At 33.7% G+C, this 13,183-nt stretch overlaps 1 protein-coding gene across 1 annotated transcript; it reads right to left on the reverse strand.

Annotated features, from left to right (window-relative positions):
* Window positions 1–316: 316 nt before the first annotated feature.
* LOC149144286 (nuclear speckle RNA-binding protein A-like) lies at window positions 317–1,057 on the reverse strand. Its single transcript, XM_089452110.1, has one exon. It carries the CDS (start codon window positions 1,055–1,057, stop codon window positions 317–319), a length of 741 nt encoding a protein of 246 aa, XP_089308236.1.
* Between the last annotated feature and the right edge of the window lie 12,126 nt (window positions 1,058–13,183).

Consider the following 13,183-nt stretch of genomic DNA (forward strand, 5'->3'; position numbering starts at 1 on the left):
AAAATCTAAAGCACATTTTCTAATATCCCAAGTCTCAACGGTAATCACGTAGTAGTTGATTTCCTCCACCAACTAAGTCAACTATGTGTGTACACTTGACTGAGATCCCTTCCATTGAGCTACCCATAACCTTGAACAGAGCAAATTACTCTCACTTCAAATTAGAAGTTTTTTCGCAATTAAAACTAACCCTTCAAGGCTGACTACAATCGCTGAAAATAAAATGGAAATGGAATTCATACATTAAACTTTGGAAACTAACTATCGTAGGCGATGCGCTGGCTGACCAGCAAAATCGATTGTCTCACTCAAAAAATCACCGACGATGACGATAATAATCTCGATCGTGCGCATAGGATGACCTACTCCTCTCTCTGTCAAATTGCAACTTTAGCGAAGGCGAATCTCTGTCATTTTCATCAAACTTATACCCTTGTAAAGCTTCCATGGCAATCGTGGCACACTTAGGGTTATCAAATTCCACAAAACACAAAACAACGACAGCATTCGCCGATTCTCCTTCTCCACCTCGATGAGATTTTTTGGATTCCATGGGCTTTTTAACAACCCTCACTTCTTTGAAACCGCGGAAGGGACGAAATATGTGCTCCGCTTCTCTACTAGGGCAATCACTTGGAACACCCATCACAAACAGTTTGTTGGATGCATCTTCTGGTAGATATTGAACATCATCAACAGGCACCCTCCTCCCAATTACACGGTCGAGTCTATGGCTATCAGACCTGAAATTCAAACCCTCATCTACAGTTAACCGATTTGAAGAAGGAAGCGCCCCACTCTGTGAAACAAGGCGATGATCATCAAGAAAAGGAGGAGCAGGAGCACGAACATGATCATTCGATAAGCGAACCCCTAGTCTGTCACCCCCTCTCTCAGCAAGCCTGAGGTTTTCTCTACGACTAATATAAGCACCAGACAACGAAGCATCACGAGTATAGTCATATTCATAATCATTGCGAGGCCGCTTGGCTAGTACGGACCTCTGCCAGTCCCTTTCTCTCTCAGCGCCTGTTGCTCGGGATCTTGTGTACTCCATGTTTCTCCCTCTTACTGCCCTACAAGAAGCAAAGACCCGTTGCGATCTAATAAGGTAAAATATAGAAGCCCAAAAATAGCTCGAAACAAACCCAAATCTCTTACCCTCCTCTAGCGTTTAGGTTGTCGATGTATTTTTATAGGGACTGTGGAGCGCAAGAAAGATCTATTTTACCGTGCCCATGCATTTATGGTCGGCCCATTTTAATCGTTATATTGTCGCACGGTCACCATCACCAGACAAACATGATCTCCATGAAGCTGTCTTCATTTAAATTTCAAGTGATTGGGAGTATTGCTTATTGCGATATATCTTAATTCTTTTTGTGAGAAGTTTCCAGAAGTGGACACCCTCACTGCAGGGAGTCTTTGCTCTTATTAATTTAATAAAATATATTTCATGGGATATTATAATAAGTCAAAAAAAGAGTCTCCCACCGCATGAAATCTTTGCTTTTGATTTACCCAAGTTCAAATAAATCCACAATTTACTAGTTTACCTAAAAAAATCAATCTTAAAATTTGAAATTAACCATTCTTATTCTTATTAAAGCCTCACCAACTTCTCGCTAAGTTCATCAGCCCTTTATTCATGGATAATATTTCATTTTCTATCTCTTACATAAAGTTTTTAAGAAAAAATACTTTATTTTTTTTACATGTTTTGTTGAGCGAGGAAACTAGGTCGTTTTCTAGTAGGTGTTTTAATTTTTTTTAATGAAGTTTAAATTTTTTAATGAAGTTTGTTATAATTATTTAGAATTTTGGGGGTTGGAAAGCATTTTATGTTTTTCAAAATAGGTGTAGAGAGGCAAAGTTATGGGACTCAGACCACTCAAACTCTTTTTGGGATTCTAGTGATTGTGGTGATTCTCTATGGTTGTCAAATATGAGCCAAACAGTAGTAGATTGAAGCATTTCATTACAAACAAATTTAAGATTAAAAGTTTATCATATCCTATTGAAGCAATTGCTATGGTGCGAGTCATAAGGTATTTAAAAAAAATTGAGCAAATGGAAGAGAGTAAATGGCCTAAGGTTGTCATAGACTATGCAAGACCAAAAAAACTTGGATGCAACAAAATAACAGATGGTTTGGTAAATGGGGTATTTTCTTGAAGCAAAGAGATAAAAGCTTTTGTTATGGAAAAGTTCCACAAGCATAGTTGAGATAAGGAGCTAAGAAGAAAGAAAAATTACTATATTGAAGTGTTTAATCCCACTCATATTGATCAACCAAAAGCATACATAGAGGCCAATATCTCTTGGAGAGCCAAAATTCTTATTGCTCAATTAAGGACTAATTCTCATAAACTCGCTTGTGAAAAAAGGCCAAAGAAAGTGTGGGAGGAAAGAGAATGCATTTTCTGTTCTTCCTGAAAAGTGGAAACAGAAAAACATTTCATTTTAGAATGTGAGGCCTTCAAAGACAATAGGGAAAGTTATGCAGATATGCTGGCAGCTAGCTCTTGGGATAATCTATTTAGCGAGGGGTTTGTCAAAAAGTTGAGAGAATTTATTTGGGAAGTCAAGCAGATGAAGAAGCAATCTGTCCCATGGGCTATCTTTAGCCTCGTGGACTTTAAAATAATTTCTTTCTTCTTTCTTCTAAAGTACCCGTAAATAAATATTTTAATAAAATGTAAGATTTTGTATAAATATGGGTTATCAAAGCTTGAATAAATATTATAGGTAAAATGTAAGAGATTTTATGTAATGAAGTTTTTTCTTTTAACTAAACACTTTATCTACTACATTTAAAATATTATATAAATTTAGTACATCTTTTCATAAAATTCTTTGCTCTTTTTTTTTTGCTTATTTAAAGTATTCATAATTTTAATATCAAAATTTCATTTAATTTGTTATACTAAAAATTAGACTTGAATACTAACATGTTACATCCAATTACCTCCAATTGACAATGGAAGATCTACAATTAAGGTCTTGACTATTAAAATTTATGGGGTCATACATACTCTACCCTCCTCTCAATTTGAACCTATGACCTTTTATGAGGAAACACATGATCTTAACTATTAAGCCCACTCAAATATACTAAGTATCATTTTATTATATTTATGGTCATAAAAATAATAAATTCGTAATTATAATTTATTAAATTATAATTCTCATTTTATATGTGTCCTTGTCACAATTTCTTTATAGGCATGTTAGTAATCATTTTTACATTATGACTATAAAGAAAATGAAATAGAAATTACAATTTACTATCAATGGCTCAATTTTTTTCTTTATTTTTTCTTTTTTTCCTTTCTTTCTTCATTTTTCTTCCATTTTTTTTCTTCTTCTTTTTCCTTCCTATGTGGTTCACTACCCCAAGATCGATGACCACTAAATCCATGAAATAATTGTACTAGGAAAATCCATTCTAAAGGATCACTTCCTATCGGCTCAAGTGGCTCAACCATAAAGCCTCACCGTGAGAGTGTTGAGAGAATTGAACTTGTGACTTCTCTATTAAAAAAGGTGCTTTAATGACTAGGACTCATCAATTGAGCTAACCCTTGGGACTAAAACTATAAGTGACTCTATCACTATTAATTTTGAATATAATGTTTCATTATCCATTTTGATTGAAATGCAATGGTTGAGACAAGGAGTCGTTATGGAAATTTTATTTCCATAAAAAGGGGGAGCTAGGTTGGTTTAATTTAATTTTAATAATATAACAATCATATAATACCCCACAGATTTAAAGTGATTAATTACAAGGTGTTTGTTAAGACACTCTATGGTTAAAAAGCCACTAGTTGGAAACTTATTAGCACAAACCCAACCACCCCTGAATTGAAGTCTCTCAAACCACAAATTAATCCCACCCCCTTACACCAAATTAACTAAAAAAAACATAACAATCCTAAAAAAAAATTAATCTAATTATCATTACCTATTATAGTTTTGATTATCATGAAATTGTTTTGTTGGCTTTATTACCTTCTCATATACTATCCATTTATCCTACTCATATACGTGTTCCTCTTGATTATCATGGTTTAAATCAATGTGTGTTATGGAAAATTTAGTTAACAAGCTTCTAAGAATTAAAATCAATAAAAAAACTTCTATAAAAGAAACATATGAACTTTCTACAATAAAAAAACATATCAATGTTCTACAATGAGTAAACACATCAACCATGCAATTCATTATTATTTCTTTTATTAATCAACACTAACTAAGAATAATCAATTTTATCAGTATCCATGTTATTTATACATAAATGATCAATTTGTTTACAAATTAACTATCTCTTATTATTGGACAATTTACTTAGAAAAAATATCAACTAATTATTCATTATGTGCATCTTTAATTATCTATTCGAGTGGCAAATGATTACTCAATAATCTATTTAACTAATATAACAACCATTTACAATTACTCAATAATCTATTTAACCAATATAATAACCACTTACATAGATGCTCAACAATTTGTTTAATTAATACATTTTAATTACAAACAATTTTTTTTTGTCTTTTCTCTATAATTAACTCTTTAAACTTTGTTTAATTATCTTAACATATCTCAAATATCCATATTCCACACATTTAATTCCAAAAATATCTAAAAATTTAATAATTATTATAAACCTATCATAAAAAATTTAATAATTATTATAAACCTATCATAAAATCAACACATAGTAATCAACAGACTATGTTATATACATCCATGTAAAATTTAGTAATTAATATCCATTTTAAAATTCAATAATCAATACATTATATATATGATTTAGTAATTAACATCTCAATATAGAAACATCATTAGTATTTTTAAGTTTACCATGTCCAATAAGCTTCCATGTCTTCATGTAATAGTATTTCATTTTAACAGTCTCACTCATTTTTTATATGAAAATATGTGCATGTGCACTTGTAAATTAATTTTCTACAATAAGGAAACATACAAACTTTTTTATTCTTATTTTTTTAATTTAAACATATGCATTTGGTAATTAAAAAAAAAAAAAGAATTTTTTACAATAAGGAAACCTATAAACTTTTTTATAATGAGTAAATACACAAATGATCTAATTCATTATTTTTTTCTTTATTATTAAACATTAATGAGAATAGTAAATCATATTAATATCTATGCCATTTATAGATAAATATCTAATTTGTTTACATCCTTACATTTTAATTATTTTTTATTACGAAGCAATTTATTTATAAAAACTATTTGATTCATTATTCTTTCTTTTATTATACATATTAATTAGAATAATCAATTTTATTAATATCCATGTCATTTATACATAAATGGTCAATTTGTTTACATCCTAATTATCTCTTATCATGAAACAATTTACTTATAAAATATGCCAACTAACTATTGATTATGTGCATCCTTAGCATATAAATCATTAATTTATTTACATATTAATTATCTCTTATTACCTTAATTATGTGCATGCTTAACTATCTATTTCAATGACATGGTGATTAATCATTTTTTTAACATAAATAAGAAGAAATTATATTAAAATATGCGCTTGACTGTAGCAGTTACTCGAGAAACCAGTTACAATATGTTCTCCTCCTTGTGAGTCACGACTAATGGCAGATTTACAAAAAGATAAAGAAACAAGCATCCTCCCAAAAAGAGTAAAGAGGGAAAAGTTCCAAAATTAAGTCTTATGTTTTTTACGCCTACTTATTCATGAGAACAAAGAATATTTAAACAAATTTCTTGCATAATAAAATGTAGAACAAAACATCTCTATAAATTACTAGAATATGGTCCATCATTTGGCCCGCAGGATTCAGGACCTATGTTCTTCCTACTATGATTTTTCTTTCTTCATATTACAAGTTGGGAGGAACACTTCTTTTTAAGCACATCTAAATAGGGAAGGGAGAAGAGGAGGGCTTCTTCTTAGCCACCTTACCAGCTTCTCCGTCTTTTACTCAAGGAGAGACATTTGGGGAAAGCTTTCCCACCGTAGCAGTTTTCCTTGGAGGGTCATGATCTGGTTGTTCTTCATTAATCAAATTAGGAGGACCCTTTAGAATAGGATTGTTTAGTTAATCTACTTGGGCCTTATGATTCTCATCTTCTTCCTTAGGATCATTCAAGGATTAAAAGTTATTTGAGCAAATGGGTTGATGCTTAATTCCACCTTACATGTCTACTAATTTTTACTTCCATGCTTGTTAGGCTTCCGTTTAATGGGAATGAATCCTTGCATAGTTTCTCCTTAACCTTATTTAAGAGGAGGATTTGGAGAGCTTTGAGAAGTTGAAGCTTTTTGGATAGATTTTCGCAATATCCATACTTGTGGCACATATAATCTTTCAAAGGAACATGTTCATAAGCTAGAGCCTAAGGATGAGACCAACCATCTATATTTAGTTGAATTGGCTATGGGATGCCTTTTGATAAATCCATTTTAACACATATTCAGTGGCACAAAAAAATGATTCCCATGTTCCAAATCACAAGAAATAAATCTGCTAAGTTTATCTCCAATTTCCTTAAAAATGCCTTCACCCCAACAAAGAAGAGGGATGAAAGGAAATATGGTCCACACAAGTGAAAATGATATTTCCATCATAGGATTAAATTCTAAAGACCAATGAGTGAGAAACAAGCCTCTGATGCCTATGAAATAGGAAACTCACTGGTATATCTAATCTTTATCTTTCGTATTTTTAAAGAGAAATGGATAATACCCATTTCCCTAGTGGTAAATTCTCTAGGGTTCATGATTTTCCCACTTATCAAAAAATTGGTCTTAAAAAGCTTCATAACTTGGCCACAAACCAATGAACTTTCCCATTAACCATTTTTCCTTCAAGAGCACCACATTTTTTTTATTAAGGAAAACCCGAGATCCAAAGAAGGGTTTGATTGTTCCATCTTCACAAATTTATTTGGGGCACCCATTTTTCCCTTATTAAAGCACATGGCCAACTAAACAACATATGGCAACAAAATACTTGACTCATGGCTTCTTCATTGTTGCAAAAGATGATATCATCAACATATACAACAAGTATTAGTAATTTATCATTGTCCATATATATATATATATATATATATATATATATATATATATATATATATATATATATATATATATATATATATATATATATATATATATCTGTTGATCTTTTTGCAAAACCTTATTGATGAACGTACTCATCCAACCGAAAATACCAAGCCCTTAGAGCCTGTTTAAGGCCATAGAGAGCCTTTTTGAGTCTGCATACAAGATTTGGATCATTTCCAAGGATAAACCCATCTGGTTGCTCAATGTACACTTCTTCATTCAAGTCTCTGTTCAGAAAGGAAGATTTTACGTCCATCTGAAATACTTTGAACTTCTGAAAGCTAGAGAGAGCAAGGAACATTCTTATAGCCTCAAGTCTAGCAACTGGTGCAAAGGTTTCTTCAAAGTCTATGCCTTCTTGTTGTGCATACCCTTTACAAACAAGTCTTGCTTTGTTTCTAACATCTCCATTTTCATTCAGCTTATTTTTGAAAATCCATTTTGTCCCTATGACATTCTTATCTTTTGGTCTAGGAACCAATTCCCAAGTGTTATTCCTTTCAATCTGTTCAAGTTCTTCCTCCATGGCCTTGACCCAACATTCATCTTTGCGTGCCCCTTTTACATTTTGAGGTTCAGTGGAGGAGAGCAATGCTAGATAGCTTGAAGCTTCTGAAATGGTTCTCCTTGTTTGTACACCTGCCTCTTTCTGCCCCAAAGTTTGAGATTCTGGATGATTCTTCTGAACGTATCTGGATGGAGTCTTTTCTTCTATTCTTATTTTTTCTTCTAGTGCCTCATGGGTTTCTTCTTCATCATGAATATGATTTGACGTTGAAGGATAGTCCTCATCATCTTCGAAAACTTCAGATCTTTCCTGCCTAGGGTTATTTCCTTCTTCATCAATCACTACATCAATACATTCAATCATTTTTCCAAGTCTTTCATTGTAACACTTATATGCTTTGCTGTGGGGAGAGTATCCAAGGAGAATGCCTTCATCTGCTCTAGGTTCAAACTTGCCAAGATTTTCATCAGTCCTTTTAATGTAGCATTTGCTTCCAAAAATTTTGAAATATTTTATGGTGGGAGTCTTACCATACCAAAGTTCATGAGGAGTCTGAGTGTTTTTTAGCCGGACGTTTGTCTTGTTAAGAATAGTAACTGCAGCAAATGCAGCTTCACCCCAGAAGGTTGCGGGAGTTCCAGATTCATCAAGCATAGCACGAGCCATTTGTTGAACCGTTCTATTCATCCTTTCCACTACTCCATTTTGTGGAGGAGTCCTTGCAGCAGAAAATTCCCTTCTTATTCCATGTTCTTCAAAAAAATTGAAAAATTCGTTTGAGGTAAATTCTCCTCCCTAAAAGACCTGAGGCATTTGATTCTGCGATCTGATTCGTTTTCAACCAAGGCTTTGAATGATTTGAACTTTTCGAAAGCTTCATCTATATACTTCATGAGTCCTATCCAACACATCCTTGAAAAGTTGTTAATGAACAATATGAAGTACTCTTCACCTCTAGGTGACCTCTTCCTAGTTGGACCACATATATCAGTATGGACAAGTTCAAGTGGCCTGCTAGCTAATCCTTCCTTTTCAAGGAAGTTAGTTCTGGTTTGTTAACCAAGCTGACATGACTTGCATATTGTATTGTCTGGAATTCTAATGTCAGGAAGATCATGAACTGCCTGATATTTGCATGCTTTCCTTATATGAGAGAAGCTAATATGCCCCAATCTTCTGTGCCATAGCTAGTGTTCATCATTCTTACTTAGATAGCATTGATGTTGTCCTTCTTTGAATATGTATAAATTATTTGGAGTTCTTATGCCTTTGATCACTGGTTTTCCTGTATCAAGATCACAAACACTACATCCATTTGATCGAAATATTACCTGAGTTCCTTGATCGCACATCTGACTGACACTCAATAGATTATGCTTTAAGCCATCAACATACATAAGATTTCCAGCTTTGACCTTTTCTTTCAACTGAACAGAACCTTTACCTTTTATGAACGTAGGGGTGTCATTTGCAAATGAGACCTTCTTTTCCTTTTCTAAGGCACTATATGATTGAAGTTTTTCTTTATCACCTGTCATATGTTTCGAACGTCCATTGTCGATGTACCATTGATTTTCCTATCCTTCTACATATAAGGATATCCCACAAATTTCTGGTTGTGGTTCTTTCTTTCTCCATGTTTTGGGGTTGAATGAAGCTTGCTTGTTCTCAGTTGTTTGCCAGAACCTACTCTTGCATTCAGACTCTACATGACCGAAGTTGTTGCAAATAGAACATTCTGTTTCATTTTCAAGAGCAGTAAAGTTATTGTAGGTCCTTTTCATGTTCCCAGTCATACTCCTTTGTTTTTTAGCTTCCCTAGTCATGATGGTCTTGTAGGCAACAGGTTGAGTGGCTTTATGACCAAAGTTATGACAATAAAAACATTGGCCATTGAAGAAATTCCTGCGATTATCAAACCTACCAACCAATTGATTGTAGTTTCTATTGATATCCATTCTTGAGCCAAATTGAGAATGATTTACCTGTGGTTGATTGAAGCTTCTGTTCATCCTTGAAGTAGATTTCCCCCAACTTACTTGGTAATCTTTGTTCATTCATGAAGCCAATGGTCCCTGATTTACCTGGTAGTTTACATTATGTTTTTGTTATCGATTGTCAACTTGTTCACTTCTCTATGCTGCATCAAGATAGCTTTTGGAGGTGGATGGCTTTTGTGCTTGAGCCGTTTCTTCAGAATATCCAAGACCTGTCTTGATTAGAGGAGAACACTGTACTTTGATAATCTCATCTAAAGTTTCAGATCCTTTAGCAAATCTAAGATTAAGAGCTTTTGTTTTCTCAATTTCTTTTCTAAGTCCCACAATTTCACATTCTAACTCTTCATTGTGTTTATCTCTTTCAGCAAGTTGGAATGTCAAAGTGTCTATAATCATGTTCTTTTCTTCTAAACAAATTTTGAGTTTAGAAATTTCTTCATAAATATCTTCTTCATTTATAGCATCCAAGAAGTCATCATCTTCAAAAGCCATCAAAAGTCTATCATCATTACCTTGTTCATCTTCATCACTATTTGAAAGTCCATCACTGTCTTCATGTGTATAATAGCTCTTCTTACTTACATTCTGCTTTTTGTTCCATCTGACAGGTTCCTTACCTTTGTCTAGTCTATCTTTATGAGGGAACTTTGCAGCATAGTGACCGACTCTTCCACAAGTAAAGTATTTGAAAGGTAGCTTACCTCTGAATCTTCCAGTTCACTGTTGAAGGTTCTTGACAAATTTTGATTCTTCTTCTTCTTCAGACATATATCCTGACTCATTGTAAACTCCTTTTCCTGAGGCTTTGAATGTGACTTATCTCCTGTCTGATGGTCCCCCTTTTCTCATTTCGTAAGCAGTTAGAATTCCGTGCAGCTGGGACATGATAAGACTCTATAGATTCTATTTTTCTTCTATGGCAGAAACTTTTGAGTCAAACTTAGGAGACAAAGATCTTAGTACCTTTTCAACCAAAACAACTTCTTTTATTTCTTCACCCAAGTTTTGAATACAATTTATGATCTCATCTATATGTAGGAAATAGTTAGCCACACTTTAATCATTGTGCATTTTGAGACTTTCATATTGAATTCTAAGAGTTTGTAGTTTTGCTTGTTTTACCTATACATCTCCTTCATAGCTCAGAATGATCTTGTCCCATATTTCTTTTTTGGTTTTAAGCTACATAACCTTGAAAAATTCTAATTGAGATAGACTCCCTAATAGAGTATTGACAGCTTTGCATTTGTTTCATACTGCTTTTTACCAGCTGGATCTGTAGGAGTTGCTGATGGAAATGTATATCCTGTTTCTACAATATCCCAAACTTCTTTAATAAGAGATTGAAGATAGGCTGTGATTCTTACCTTCCAATAGACGAAGTTGCTCCAATCAAAAATTGGTGGCCTGATGGATGCCTCTCTCTCGTAATTAATCATGATGATAGATCTTCCTTCAAGCGGTCAAGCTTCTTCTGAAGGACCTGCTCTGATACCAATTGTTGGAAATAATACTGAGAGGGGGGGTGAATCATTATTATCAAGTCAATTATTTTTCAATTCAACCACAGATTTGTATACGCTACTTTAGTTGGAGAAACCAACGTATATATGCAACTTTAGTTAAGGAAAATAGCGTATAACTCACAGACTTGTAATTTAGTTATTCTTCAGATGTTAATCTTAAATCTGTGTGTCAGAACCATATAGACATCAACCAGGAACAGAAAAATAGTGTAGACAGTCACACATGAGAACACAAGATATAATGTGGAAACCCAATGTGGGTGAAAACCACCTACTGCAATATGTCTCTATATTCTTTCAATTAGAAACTTCTTTTTACAATGATTCTATACTGGTGCAGTCTTATACCAGTACGCATGCTGCTACCTGCAGAAGGCTACAACCTTCTCTCATTCTCCAGATTCACATGGAAGGGAGCTACAACCCCCTTAGCTCTTGTACTAGTTGAGGTACTAGTACGCATGCTGCTACCTACAGAAGGCTACAATCTTCTCTTTTCTTCCAAGGACCACGTTTCATAACTTTTCAGACTGGATCTGTGAATAACATCAATCATACATCAAGTATATCTGCAATAATCAATCTCCTTTGTACAACCCAATATAGGATCAACCAGAAGACATCTCAGAATGCTATAACTAGAAAATAGTAACAGTAACCAGACACCAAATCTAAACCCAGAACACTGCAGCAATAAACAGAAGTAGCTAAATCATATTTCATGAAATGTACGCTACTTCACTAAGCATAATCCTGCATACATACACAGTTATATCAATGCCAACCAGCGTATACGCTGTATTATTTCACTGAACCTACATGTATACGCGACTCTGATGTGCGGAACCTGCATACAGATCTATAACAGACAATTTTCTCTTTTCAAGTATTCAGACATCAATTATACCGAGTTTATCAGATTTATAGATCTACCCATGCACCAAATACAACAGATCAAAAACTATACAGTGATACTACTATTCAAGCCTTAAGGTCTTGATCAATAGAACTTATCGATCTTTTAGCGCTCAGGTTCCTCCTTGGATCAGATTCAACAATGCACCATAAACCAATCACCAGTGTTCCAGATCGTGCTCCTCCTAAGATATTCAATACTTTAATCAATACCCTTGCCAAATGATCTCCTTCCCTTTTTATAGTCTTAGGCTTACACAAACCATGGTCCAAAACTATTGATAATCAATACTAGGGACTCAATACCTGGGTTCAACACTTCGGATGCAATACCAAGGACCAAAACCATAGGTTCAACTATGTCGAACTAAATACCATGGACCAAACATTAATTTTCCCACATGTACGTGCTTTTCTCTGCATGAAAGTGCGTGCATAAGTATAAGCGCCTTCTAAACGGTATACCCACGTGTATACACGATTTTGTTATGAGGAACCTGCATATACCTCATTTCCTTTCATTTTGAGATCCTGAACTATGATCTACACCTTGAGTGAGTTTCCATCAAGGACAACACATGTGCCATAGTGCCAAACCAGCGCCATAATGCCAACAGAAAAGAGTGAAAAATATAAAGGAAGTAGGTGATTGGGATTGAATAATATTTATGTTCTTGGAGAGACTTGGCTATGGAAATATCTTTGATTTGTAATGAGGTGGCTTTAAAACTTGGAAGGGAACCAAAGTGAGTGTTGTGGAAGATCCTTGGATTGATGCAAATGGAAAATTTAATTCTAAGTATCTTATAAATTATTAGGAATTGTCTTTAAAAGAAGAACAAACCTTAATGGATTGAATGCACTTTATCAAAACTAGAAATTAACAAACGATTTCAATCTCCAAGGTTAAAAGCTAGACGATGTTAAGAAATAAAGAAAGCGTACACAACATAAAAACTAGTGGATAATGCTTTATGTATATCAACAATATATTTAATGATCTAAATTTATAGTACATGGATGTAATCACCTGGTGAACTAACGTGTCAGCACAATAACAACTAAGTAATAGATAAATATGAAAAATCAT

Source organism: Pinus tabuliformis, chromosome X (assembly GCF_031772625.1).
Source record: "Pinus tabuliformis cultivar Carrire ecotype Pingquan chromosome X, CPIR1, whole genome shotgun sequence".
In the NCBI taxonomy this organism is placed as follows: Eukaryota; Viridiplantae; Streptophyta; class Pinopsida; order Pinales; family Pinaceae; genus Pinus; species Pinus tabuliformis.

Bases quoted from the DNA above. Each gene is read 5' to 3' on its own strand.
- LOC149144286 (XM_089452110.1), bottom strand. From the start codon at position 1,057: ATGGAGTACACAAGATCCCGAGCAACAGGCGCTGAGAGAGAAAGGGAC.